Source organism: Lepisosteus platostomus, chromosome 11, assembly GCF_059453375.1.
Source record: "Lepisosteus platostomus isolate fLepPlt1 chromosome 11, fLepPlt1.hap1, whole genome shotgun sequence".
Classification (NCBI taxonomy): Eukaryota; Metazoa; Chordata; class Actinopteri; order Semionotiformes; family Lepisosteidae; genus Lepisosteus; species Lepisosteus platostomus.
In genome coordinates this window covers 14,277,601-14,290,984 of record NC_142621.1, presented here as the reverse complement: position 1 = coordinate 14,290,984, position 13,384 = coordinate 14,277,601, and the positions used below count along the sequence as shown (strand labels likewise).

Below are 13,384 nucleotides of genomic sequence, written 5' to 3'. Positions count from 1 at the left end.
AATACAAGAATATATAATATTATTCTTTGATTAATGTTATTTTTATGCATGTCTTCAAATACGAGGTATATGTTTTTTTGTTTCTATTAAATCTTTTTTTGTATTTTGTTTGCTGTTATCGAGGAAGTCTGGTCATTTTCTTTGTTTGCTTCCGTGTTATTATAGGGAGTGGACCGGATTTAAGATTGTTTACATGGCAACGGGATTTCGTAGGGCTTGTGTTTTCCTCTAGGTTTCTAAAGTACAATAGAAAAGAAAATGCTGTAGCGATTTTACGTTTTCGTTATAAAGTAATGTTACAAGTTAAAAATAAGTTTTAAAAAGTTAATCAAGTATACCTTAGACTAAATACATCACAAATCTGAATATAATACATTTTTAACAGTATTATTTGTCTTTCGGTAAATATTAGTCATTTTTTGTATTTATTACATTTGAGAATGACATCGTATACAGCACCTGCAGCAGGCAGTCATTCCGAGGAAGGGACATTCTACAGGAATTGCAGAGCGGCGTATGTGGCTGTTTTTAGATCTAGTTTAGTGAATATTTCTTCCAAGGAGGAGCTATGTTTGGGTAAATACACGCAGTTTAAATTTGCCATGAATGTTTCATTTCAAACCATCTTATTTGAGATATATTTTTCTATAAAATGTTATTTCTTTGAAGCCTTCTTAAGGATTTCTATCTGATATTCTGTCAAATCTCAGCCAGGAATCCCTTGTCCAAAGATCAGGGCTTCACAGACAAGGCAATCACAAAAAATATTGTCTGATTCGTTAACAGTCCTGCAGCAGGCTGGGCGGAATCCTTCTCGGAAGGTTCTCGGCAAGTACTGGACTCCACGAACCACCAAGCTGAATTTTGACGATTTCTGTGAAATACTTAAAAAGGAAAAACCGACAGAAGAAAGTGACCTTATCAAGGCCTTCAGAACGATAGACCTAAACAGTGATGGATACGTGACACACAGTGAACTTTTCAATGTCTTAACCTCTGTAAGTAAAATAATAAAATACAATATACAATATAGTTAAGATTAGTTTTCCCACTTCAATGTTTTTGTTATAACTTCCTTCCATATGTAAGGTTAATTTTTGCTGTTATCGTACAGCATATGAAATGTCTTAATAGACAACAATTATTTGAGACTTTATTACAAATTGTTGCCCATCTAGAGCTTTGTACTCTTTCAGAAAGTAACTGACTGTTCAGTAATAGTCCTCACTATTAACCAGAACACTAAACTGCTAATTTTCCATTCTGTTTGTGTTTCCAGAGGGGTGAAAAGATGAGTCCCGAGGAAGTCAACAGAATTTTTTCTGTAGCTGATACCAGTCGTGATGGGAAATTAGACTATAGTGAGGTAATACAAGTTAATAATAATAATAATAATAATAATAATAATAATAATAATAATTATTATTATTATTATTATTATTATTATTATTATTATTATTATTATTATTGCTTACACTTATATACCGCTTTTCTGGACACTCCACTCAAAGTGCTTTTAAGGTAATGGGGACTCCCACCTGCTCGCACCTGCTTAGCTTCAGTGGGTTGCCATTTGTGAGTTGCAGGGTGATATGGCTGCTGGCATGAAGTTAAGGTCATATTGTCTGCTAAAGAAGTTATTAAAAAGCTGTACATGATTATTTACTATTCTCTTCACAAAGTGTTTTACAGCTTCTTTTTCATAAACCATATTGAAATGCTGACTTAACACTCTGATATTAGTTATAATTATTTTGATCATTTCTTTATTATAATTCAGTTATCTATAATGATAGTAGTGTGAGGTGTAGGCACACTTTAGGAGACAGTCAAGACAGACATGCACACACCTCTAATTGTATTTTTAGTTTTGCAGGTTGATAATGTCAACTTCCAACCAGTGTCATAGAGCAGCACTGGAGATACTTGAGGCCGATATTCAGTCGAAACGTCAGAATTTGGGCAGTGAATCAGGGAGGTCTCCAAAGAGCTTGTTGTCCCAAGTCGTTAGCCCAGCAGAAGGAGCTTCCCAGAAAACGGGACAGGAGACCACTCCAAGAAAAGGTGCAGCTTCCTCAGACCTTGTTTAATCTTGGCACCCAAAACCATTATCACATAGTCGCACTGGTTTTCTAAGCAAAGCTGAGATTTTACACTCAAATATTTAAACGAGCATTTAAAATACATGATATTAGCCATATATCAAGTTATACATGAGATGTAAAGAAAATAATTTCATTCTTCCCATCATAACATACTTGAAGTCCTTTTTAAAACTGTGATATTTATTTATCAGTAAAAGTAGCAAGGAATGTTGATTTTTTTTAAAGCAATATAGTGGCAAAAATGTGTAAAAACCAAAACTGTGATGGTTAAATAAATAGGTTGTAGTTGGTCAGTCTACGAATGTGTTATTGATTGCGAATTCCCTGTGGGACCAAGAAGGATTACTGATCCATCTGAAGGAGGAGTTGCAAGTAAGGGCTGAAAAAACAAATTAGTTTAAGATAGTGTTTAGATTAGCACATTATGGTTGTTATTTAACATATTGATTTTTATGTATTAGTATTGATGTTCTTCTGTCTGTTCTTACATAATGTAAAAGTTTCTTAATAATTGTTTGCTTTTTTAATTTTTAATGTTGATTTACACTATAAAATGTTTTGACTGATTTCCAATCACATGAATTAGTAATATATGTTTGGCCATTATAATTCTTCATTATACGTGGGTTCTTAATTATTAACTAATGAAATCTTGAGTATTTTTACCTATTTTTTTTGTCACTTCTGAAATTCTTTGAAAACCCAAAAATATATTATTTCAAGTGCTGACGATGGGCAAATAATTGCCTTTTAACAGCACTCCAGGCTTTTGCTGACTGTTCTGTTTTGATCTTGTTGTTTCTTTGACATGGTAGAAAACAGATCTGCACATCCCCCTTCGGCTCGAGGCCGGAGATCATCAGTGTCTTCCACATTCACAATGGGAGCAAGTAGTACAAGAAGTGGGAAGTTAATTGAACCAAAATCTCTTCAGGTACTGAATACTTCTAATAATACTCGCTTTAAGAGGATATTACTTGACTATGTTGTTGCCCACTATACTGTAAAAGTCTTGTCCACCACTCTGTACTCATAAATTGAGGAGTGATTCTAAATGTAGTCATGACATAAAAGAAAATACTACATCTTTTTAATTCCGTATTATCTCACGTTTATTATATTTATTCAATTTATTATAATCCATTTAGCTTATTGTTTCTTTAAGAATAGAAGACCAGCATTGCTCCATCTAGATAATTTAATTATAAATAATAATAATAATAATAATAATAATAATAATTGTTTTTTACAGTATAGTGTCCCTGCCATTATACTGGGGTATTAAGACCGCAGGGTCTTCCAGCAACAACCTTAGCTTGCCCAGGAAGTCTCCCCTCTAGGTACTGGACAGACTCACACCTGCTTAGCTTCTGTGGGTTGCCAGTTGCAAGGTGATATAGCTGTTGGCATTTGGTAGATTAGATAATTACCATTAGAAAAATAAGAATATAAATTATATTATGATATCCAGGTAGTGCCAGGAGATGGTCAATGATCCTCTGTGCACCTGCCTGATTATAAAAACAACAAAATAAATTACTGAAAAAACAAATTTAAAAATTGATGCAGTTTTCAGAGTGGGTAAATGTGATCCCACTCAAGCAAATTACATAATATCTGTGTCAAAATCAAATAAATGCTTTGTTGTTGTTCAAAAGAGTGTGAAATGTTTATACTCTTTGCCATTGGGTTTCTTATTCACTACTGTTGCTGCTTGGGTTGAAAGGAATGTAGTAAGATCAAATTTACTCCTTGAAGTCAATAGGTATAGAGTGTTAATATTGATCTTACTCTCTTTGTTTTCTCATTTTTTGACATAACCACTACTAGTTTTCTTACAACAGAAAATAATAGCTATAAATGTCAGGATCAGTAATTGGAAAAGGTCAGAATTCACATAACAAATGTGTACTCCAAGATTACTGTTGAAAGTTCTTTTACTTCAGTCTATATCGTTACAGCCTACAATTATTATTCTGAGTGGAGAATCAGTGCTTTTTGTTTTTTAAGAAAAGGCACCCCATGGCTCTAAGGCATTGTAAATCTGTGAAGATACTGGTGAAACTGACATGGCTCTGTATTAAAGGGCTAGGTGACCTATCTCTAAGGGACAGTATTTCAAAGTCTTTAAAGTGGACTCATGCCTAAGGCAGTTTACTTCATTTGATATTTGGTGTACAAAACACTATAGTGTTATGATTTGATCCTTTATGTATTTCACAACCTATCATAAATACTTTGGGTAAATAGCTTTTTTAACAAAATGACATTTCACCACATATGTATTTTATGCTCTTGTTTAACTTTAAAATTTATTAGTCATCAGAAAGCAGTATAAGAACCAATTCAGAAAAAGAAAAGGCTGTTCAGGGCAAATAACATTGACATTTTTCAAAATAAAATAGTTTGTGGTGAATAGCCACTAATTTGGATACTTTTCAACACATATTTCTATGACGTAGTTGATTTAAAATCTCTTGTTTTTCACTTTAAAATCACCCTGTTAATCTTCCATCTGTTTCTTTTCTGCCAAGTATGTTAAAATAACACACTGTTTTCTGTAAAAGTTGTAATGTGACATTTTCTTTTATCCATCTAGTTTTTTTCTTTTAAAAATTACTCTTCTAAACATACCAAAAACACTTGTACAAAAAGTTTAAATTGCAGTTTTATTTATTTGTTGTTATTAAATATGCTGGTGTCTTTGTTTAATAACTAGTATTACTACAGTTCCATCTTGTGGCTTTACTTAGTATGTGCAAGTAGTATTCCTGGAGAAGCAAACAAAATCCTTTCATATACAGCATGTACTTGTGTACCTTCATGTTAGTATAACATTATAGTGCATTTATTTTCTGTAAGAACGTTTCCTTTTATTTTATAACAGTGGTACTAATGTTTCAGGAAGTATTTTTGTTTTTTTCTTTCTTAAAAGTTCTAACAAAAAAATCACTGTGTGCTTTTTCATCTCTTCAGGAGTGGCATCACATAAGTTCAAAGGGCTGCTTCTTTCTTGAAGAAGATGGTGGAATTCCTTCTCTGCAATACAGACTTCACATCCCACAGACATCAGTGGTTTATCTTACCATTAAACCGCTGAACCTCAGCTATACAGAAGGTGCAGAATTCAAACTAAGACATTTATAGAAATTATTTTTTATGTATTAGTAGGTGTATGATGAGTTATCATTTTAACACATTTTAAATAAGAGCCTTTAAAAAGCAAGAAGTGAAAACAGGGACATTAATTTTTAATTTCTATGTTACATAAACATTGCACTGAAATTGGAAAAGGCAAGTAGTTTATTCAATAAAGCATTGCAGCTTGGAAAACTGTGTACATTAATATTTCTTGAAAAAGTTGCTATCTTTTGTTTTAAGTAGAAGAATATACACAAAAAAAGGTTACAAAAGAGAGGAGACTGTATGATATAAATGGGGCAGGTGGGCATTTAAAAGACAATTTATGAAGAATTAAAGCAATAGATGAGGGTATCTAACACAGCTGTCAAAAAAGGCAAGTTCAAATGTTTGCATTGATGTGCAGCTAAGCTTGTCCCTTTTCTATGACTTTGGGTTAAATTTACACTGTGGCAACTCACCAGTTTATTTACCAGGAGGGTAGCAATATCTGTCTCACATGCCCCTCTTTTTTCAGAGAAGCCTTCTCCTTGGATGACAGTAGACACTGCTCTTTTCCTTGTAACTGCAAATGAAAAAAAAGAAGATTCAAATCTCATGTGTTTTACAGATGCCCGGGACAAAGAGGTTAGCTGGGATCTTCATATTTTGTTGATGTGAATTACTGGACTGAAGAATGTCCTTTCCTGTGATATTTTTCTTGTGCTGTTTCACTCTGAAGGTCAACACGTAAAAGTAGTTTTCAGTTAAAAATAAATCCTAAAATGTAGAAAATCACTGTTTTTTTTTTTTGTAGAACTAACTTATTAACTAGGATATGTCTAAACTAAACATAAATGTCAATGTGATGAAACATTCGTAAAATTTTAAAGAGGACCAAATGAAAGACATCCTCTCTTCTTTGACCTTATTCTCTCTCCAGTCAGTTATACTTTTTAGATAGGTACTGGCAAAGCTAGACATTTTTTTTTTATACAGTGCTCCATGTAGTCTTGTTGCATGTAAGTAAAAGGTCTATTTAATTTTGCGCACTGGCATTTTGAGCTGCTTAGTGAAGATGCTAATTGTTTCCTTTGAATGGCAGAAGTTTGGATGGAAAGGGGAACTAAGTGCTGGAGTTTATTACTTACTGCCCTTCACCACCGGCTGCAGATTGAAGAAGAGGAAAAAGCCTGTTAATAAGCAAGTTCAGCTTGTTTACCGGACTGACAGTGGTGAACTGGCACTTACCAAGGAGTTTAAGTAGGTTTCATTGCTTTCCTTTACAAGGCAAAAAATGACATTTTTGAGGATATACTATTGTATAGTATAGCTGGAATATTATTTTCAGTTTATAACTTACATACTGTAAATACAGTTTTTGGTTGTTGTTTTTTATGTAAAGTTTCAGGTTATATGAATACATTTCTATGTTCATTGGTACTAATAAGTTCTTATATATATTATTTAATTGTCAAATTTGTTTTCAGTGATGACTAATTTTGATCTTGTGCTTTTGTTTTTCTGTGTATTGACCTAGGATAATGTTTTGCTGGAAAGCTGAGTAAACAAAATACCAAGTTGCAGCATTATTTTGCTGTAAATAAGCATGTTGATTTTAAAATGTTTACCTTTATGATGCCATTGCCAAATAAGTCAATACAAGTCTCAAACCAACTCTAAATAGATATAATCAGACATTGCAACAACTTTATTGGTCTGTACTTTATTCATTGTTTAATTTTCATAACTCAGAATATGTAAAAAATGTTATTCAAATTTTTAAATTTCCATTTGTAAAGGTCCTGACAGTATATACTTTTTCTATTAAATTAAGTAACCATAAGAACCAGGTTGTTCTATAGGACATGACTGACAAATAGTTTCTAATTTAACTCATTTATGTTAAATGATACACTTGAAGGTAGTTTTTTAAGATGATGAAAATGAATGGAGTTCAGAAGTTCTTATATTAGATGATATGCTATTTATCTTCTTTAATAGGACAGCTCTCTCTGATATCTTTGAAGTGATCGATTTGGATGGGAATGGCCTCCTCAGTCTGGAAGAGTATAATTTCTTTGAGCAAAGAACAAGTGGAGAGAAATGTGACGAAGAAGCCTGGGCTGTTTGCAGAGGTGTGCTGGCATTTTAGATTACATGCCCTTAGACTTTCTTTATCATATGGTGTGTTGAATGTGCATTGGTAAATAAAGCACAAATTAGAATTCATGCAACCTTGCTTCTTCTTCAGAACAGCAGCAGGTTAGGTGAATTGCTGCTTGTGGAGTATAAAACACAGCCTTAGTGAAACTTAATAAATAATTGTACATTTTCAGAAAAAATATATTATCTTTTGTTATCAGATAAAATATCAACACACAGTAGGCATTCAGACACATTTTGATGTATTTTCATTGGAATGAACATGCAATATAAGACTAACATATCATACTATTGTTGAGTACTATTAACAGGTTAGCCTCAGTTTCTTTTTCATATTCTGTACCTGTTTTTTAAATGAAAAAAATGTTATGTAATGTTTACTTTCTGACATCCTAAGTTTAATTATTGCAGCAAAAAGTAATTAATAAATAGTCCAGTATGGACCAATTTCCTGGATCCTACCATTGCAGGGCTGAATTAAAACAGGAGTGCAAAAGAAGGTGTTTATGACTCTTCTGGGAGCTTGCAGAGATGCAGATTTTGATTAATTATATTTTGCCTAATCTTTCCTGTAATGTGAGTGTACAGTAAAAAAGGAATATAGTTCACAGCATACAACTAAACCATTTCAGAACATGCTGTAGCATTTTATAGTGCTGTAGATGTGCACTTCTTAAGTGCACTTATGTTACATAAACATTTTCCCTTGAAGGACATTTTGTCCCTTCCTTACGCTTAATCACTTGTCGTCTATAGAGTTAGAGATTATAGGGTGTTGATAATCTGCCATAATCTGAAAGCATCTGAGGGACTAGACCGCCTTTTAGTGAGAAAGACAAGTTTGGGATGTAGCAGTGTTTGCATGACATGATGTTATGCGAAAGATCCAGTGGAAATATAGTTAGTCCTGTGTAAATTTATACATTTTTTTTACTACAGAAAATTTTGATACCAAGAAGAATGAGCTAACAAGGCAGGGCTTTATGGAACTGAATTTAATGGAAGCCACTGACCGTGAAGGGGATCCTGCAGACCTGTGGATCACTCTGGAATCAATGGGTTACAACAGGGCCCTTGAAATGGTAGAGGTATGCAGCAGATAATACAAACGCACCTAACAGGACACGAGTCCCGTTTGCCACTTCTAACAGTTTTGTCCCTACATTTGTTTTTTTTTACATCATAATGTAATTCAGTTGTATATCTAAAATAATCTATTAATATTTTTCACAAAACCAAAAGTTGCATGTTCCAATTCTTTCTGCAGCCTGGGAGAAAGCAATTGACAATAAATGCTGTTTGAAAGTGTGCTGCCACCCACCTTATTTTGTGCAATGTTTTCTGACACAGGCATGTCCTTTTATCATCGATGTGTATTCAGAGGAATGCAAACCTACAGTGAAACCAGTCAATTTGGACTCTGGCAGTAAAATCCTGAACACGGCTGTATACAGATCAGTAATTGCCAAGGGGGAGGCCAAACCAATTAAAGGCTATGAAAATATAATTATCTATACATACAAGAGTGACATGAGAATTTCATCAGTTATTGCAAATAAGGTAAATAAAATTACATACTTTTCTCCCAAAAGCTATTAAATAACATCAAATGCTTCAAAGGGTAACCCAGATAGGTTGGTATAGGCACATAATCTCTTTGCCCTCAAGCATTCAGATGATTAGAGTGTAATTAATAATTTATTGGACAGTGGTACAGTAAATCTGTAGTTAAATCTTAAGAACGTAAAACATTGTAAATTAATTATCCACAATAACAATGACAATTGATTTGGTCTTGCTGTTCTATGATTCTGTTTATTAAAAATAATTAAGTATCTATATTGGCTTTGTAACTTTTTAAAAGGGAAAAAATAAAAATAGGCATAATTTACTAAACATTTTTATAGTCAATTAAAAGCAGTTTAAAGGCTGTGCTAAACAGAATGTGAAGCTTTGTTAGATTCTTTTTTAAAATGACTTGTACAGAAAGCTAATTGGTTCCCACACTGCACATTAACTTCTTGAATGATTTATGCCTTTTAGCACTGGAAAGCAGTTAGTGCTGAACTGACTTGTTCATATACATTTTAATAGTTTGTTAATGAAATAATTTTCTTTTGAACCTAAACCAGTGTACTCCATTAGTTTACTATATTATATTTTTTTATTAAATAAAAATATTTTGAATAGTCTTATAGTCTTACAGTTAACCGTAAGACATTGGATGTTTGTGTGTATAATTAGACATGGAAAACCATATATATGGTTATGTGACTCAAACACTAACAAAATACAAACAGCCACGCAAAAGACTGTAAATAATACGTGCTTTCTTCCACTGACTTTTCAGCTAGGAGAAGAGAAGGGATTTAGTTAATTATATAGAACAGAATATTATGTTATTGTTAAATAATAGCCAAAAATATGAAAACTTATGGAAATGTTACCATTTTGTTGTAAAATGAAAATTTTGATGTTATGAATTTTGCTTTTAGTTTAATTATTTTTCCAGGCCAGCCAAAAATCCTGTATGTTCACCAGCATCCACATACTGTAACACAATGGCACAGTAAATGCCCTTTTGCATTCTTAGGTGCAATTATGGAAAAGGAAATGAATACATTTCTAATTGAAATTAATACATTTTAAAAGATATAGTATGTGCACACAGACCAGTTTCACCTTTAAGCCATTTGAACCTTTTCATTCCTGTTTCTTGCTTTTGCAGTCCAATAGTAAAGTGACAGTCCATGTCAGCAACGAGCAGAGTAAGAACTGTAGCAGCAGCAGGGGCATGAATGTCTTTGCTGTCGAAGTTCCACCAAGAACCAAAGTGGTAGGTTCAAGATACTTAATCTTTTTTCATTTTAGTATTTTTACTGAAAAGATGTTAGAACCTCACTATGTTGGTATGTTCATTTTGAAAGTTTAACATATTCTAAACATATGTGAACAATTGTATAAAGTAGTCAAACAAAAGACACCAATATGTTTTCATGTTACGAAATGGTTTATTAAGTATAATAATGACTTGTTTGTGTGCGCTCCCTGTGTTTGCGTGAGTTTCCTCCAGGTGCTTTGATTTTCATCCACAATCCAAAAACTGCTGGGTTAATAGGCCCCTGGACAAACTGGCCCTGGTATGGGTGTCTGTTTGTGTGTTTGCCCAGCAATAGACTGGCGTCCTGTTCAGGGTGTACCCTACCTTATGACCTTTACTTCCTGGCTCCCCCACCACCCTGAATTGGATAAAGTGGTTAGAAGATGGATGGATGACTTGTAATAGACAAAAATGTCAAATGTCAAGAATAAAAATGAACACTTTCTTTTAATTTGAAGGAATATGCAGGTCAAGGGAAAAAAAAGTGACTCATTTAAATTCATTATGTGGATGTTCTCATTAAAATGGAAAGTGGAATAGCTGGGCCAGTCCCAGTGCTACAGTACATTTCATGCTCTGTTTCCCCTTTTGTAGGAATGCTCAGAAAAGAAAACACTAGACATGACCCTTTACAGTTAATTGCCATTGCTCTTCTGGAAAAATAAAATATGAAGTTATTTTTAATATTTTAGAATACCTTCTGATTCCCTTAATGATGAGATTCCCTCTTCTATGATGAGATTTTACATATGCATAGAATATTTTCTACTTAAATTATTGTTAGATATTCTTCACCGAATACAGAGCATTGTCTCTTTTTGGCAGACTTTACAGTTTTGCTTTTGTGTTTGTAAAATATGGGGAAAAATGAATTTTTTATTAAGCAGAAAAATTACAAAATTGTAATGCTTGTCTTATTCTGTCTTTATTGTTTAGGTCTGCCAACATGTTATGCCAGTGAACGAAAGGCAAGAGTGGACGTACAACTGTGTTGAAAGCATTTTGCCTTAATTTGACACAAGAATGGATCTAATATCTTTATATGCTCCTTACACTTATTTAAATTAAGTTAAAAACAGGAATTTCATATTTCCTTTATTTTGACTGGGACTATTGTGTAAGTTAAGAAAAAGACAAGAGTACCCTTTAGCTTTCAACTGAGCTTCAGTGTTACTCTGGCCTGGGATTTGACTTTGATGTTTCATGTATTTATTATGTGCAGTTTTCGAAATCTAATTCAATCTGCTAAACTTTTAAAGTAATCATGAGTTGATTCAAATCCTTTCTATTTCTTCCTGTGTCTCGACGATAAACATCATGCATTGTGATACTTGTAAGATTATAATAATTAAGTTATTGTGTGGATTTCAAGAATAAGTGTGCCAGTTTCTATGTAGAGCATGCTGTTAACCCATCAACTGTATCAAGGTTTTAAATGAGCATAATACGGTACCCATAAGCTTTGTCATTTAGCTTGTTAATTGTTTTTATTTGGCTACTATCAAAAGTCTGAGTGGCCACACTAATGGATGTTAGTCCATTGCATACTATTAAGTAGTTAATGTACTTTTTGTACACGTAGTTTTACCCTTGTGATCCACAGGGAATCTGTGATGATAACCGTCTGCAGGTTATGTGTTAAATCTTTGCTTCTCTTTCTGTGTGCAAAATGTGATGGTTTATAATCACATGGTAGTGTGGTATGTATTTGTACTGTAAAACAACAACATGATTATTACCTTTAATGATATGCAGTGTGGGTGGCCTGATAGTGCAGTGGTTAGGATTGTTGCCTTGCAGCACTAGGGCCCTGGGTTCAATTCTGGGACCAGCATGCTGTCTGCATGGAGTTTGTGTTCTCCGCCATGTTCAAGTGGATTTTCTCTGAATGCTCCAGTTTTCTTCCCCAATCCAGAAATACAGTTAGGTTAATTGGCTTCTCGTAAAACTGGCCCTGGTGTGAGTGTGTACTTCTCTGTGTGTGAGTGCCCTGGGATAGACTGGCGTCCCATCCAAGGTGTACCCAGCCTTGTGCCCCTTGCTTGCCGAGATAAACTCCGGCTCCCCCACAACCTTGAATTAAACTGAAAAATGAAGTGTCTAGAAAATTGAAGGGAGGATATATAGTATGCCCAGCCAGCTCCCTTCCTCCATCTAGTCTGCTTGGGACACCATTATCTGAAAAGCAGACACTGTTGATGACTTGGGCAAAAGTTTGCTTACCGCTAATATAGGGTACTTGGAAACTATAGTTGTATTTGGGTACTAGGAAATCTTGGAAACAAATTTCCTTTTTAGAAGCCATCCTAAAAACACTTAGATGTATGTTTAATGTAACAGGAAAATGATTTATGAAAAAATATATTTCAACAATGCATACTGTACTGTATATACTGTACAGTATATAAAACGTTCACTAACCACTTCAAATAACAGTCGGCCAGTATGGTACTTGGCAGCTAGCTGCATTCTTATATGTTACACACAGGTCTAAAATGTATTTGACCTCTGCTCTTAATGCCTAAAGTAGTCTTGACCTGCTATTTATATTTTGCTCTTTGACTTTCTGTGCTGTAACCGTAGACAAGGCCACTAAATGTCACATGGTAAGAGAGAAGCTGGTTACTTGCTGTGCATTTTTTTCTATGACATTTCCTAAAAAAATTGAAAACATTTAAAGCACTTAGTATAGATTTATTTGAAAATTTCCTACTGATGTGGTATTTAGCATCTACAATGACTAAAAACATAGCTGAATAATGCGTGTATAATATAAAGTATAACACAAGACCTATACATAGCTTTATGAAATTGTCTTTACAGTTTGTTTCTTAGCAAAATGACATGTTATAACCTACTGTACTTCTTCTACAAGCTGTGTGTGCCTCTTTTAATAATTCATGAAAACATATTTCAGGGAAAATAGCACTGTTCAAACAAGCTTCATACTTTTAACAATTAACTTTGTGCTCATATGTGGAAAGTGCTCAAACAAAACATTATGCAATTGCCAAATAAATCTCAGACTTCATGTTTGATGGTAGCATCATCAGAGATAAGAAGAGTCTATAAGCCTCTTGTTAATAATTTACAAAATAAAAACTGTTGGAGC

General features: G+C 33.6%; 1 protein-coding gene across 2 annotated transcripts; it reads left to right on the top strand.

The window, feature by feature from the left end:
* The first annotated feature begins 180 nt into the window (after positions 1–180).
* On the top strand, positions 181–11,649 carry efcab7 (EF-hand calcium binding domain 7). 2 transcript variants are annotated; one of them, XM_088598587.1, is made up of 13 exons: positions 181–576; positions 787–998; positions 1,280–1,366; positions 1,869–2,064; positions 2,921–3,039; positions 5,082–5,223; positions 5,764–5,873; positions 6,331–6,488; positions 7,230–7,363; positions 8,331–8,479; positions 8,742–8,951; positions 10,120–10,227; positions 11,209–11,649. In XM_088598587.1, the coding sequence occupies exons 1-13, from the start codon at positions 441–443 to the stop codon at positions 11,281–11,283; spliced, it is 1,836 nt and encodes a 611-aa protein (XP_088454713.1). In that variant the 5' UTR covers positions 181–440; the 3' UTR covers positions 11,284–11,649. The 2 variants fall into 2 exon arrangements, with proteins under 2 accessions (XP_088454713.1, XP_088454714.1); XM_088598588.1 differs by having other exon boundaries at positions 182–401.
* Positions 11,650–13,384: the final 1,735 nt, after the last annotated feature.

What these genes read in the sequence shown, in the direction of transcription:
- efcab7 (XM_088598587.1), top strand. Translation starts at nt 441, where the DNA reads ATGACATCGTATACAGCACCTGCAGCAGGCAGTCATTCCGAGGAAGGG. An exon ending in TTGAACCAAAATCTCTTCAG is followed by an intron (nt 3,040 to 5,081) that starts GTACTGAATACT and finishes TCATCTCTTCAG; the next exon opens with GAGTGGCATCACATAAGTTC. An exon ending in GAACCTCAGCTATACAGAAG is followed by an intron (nt 5,224 to 5,763) that starts GTGCAGAATTCA and finishes CTCTTTTTTCAG; the next exon opens with AGAAGCCTTCTCCTTGGATG.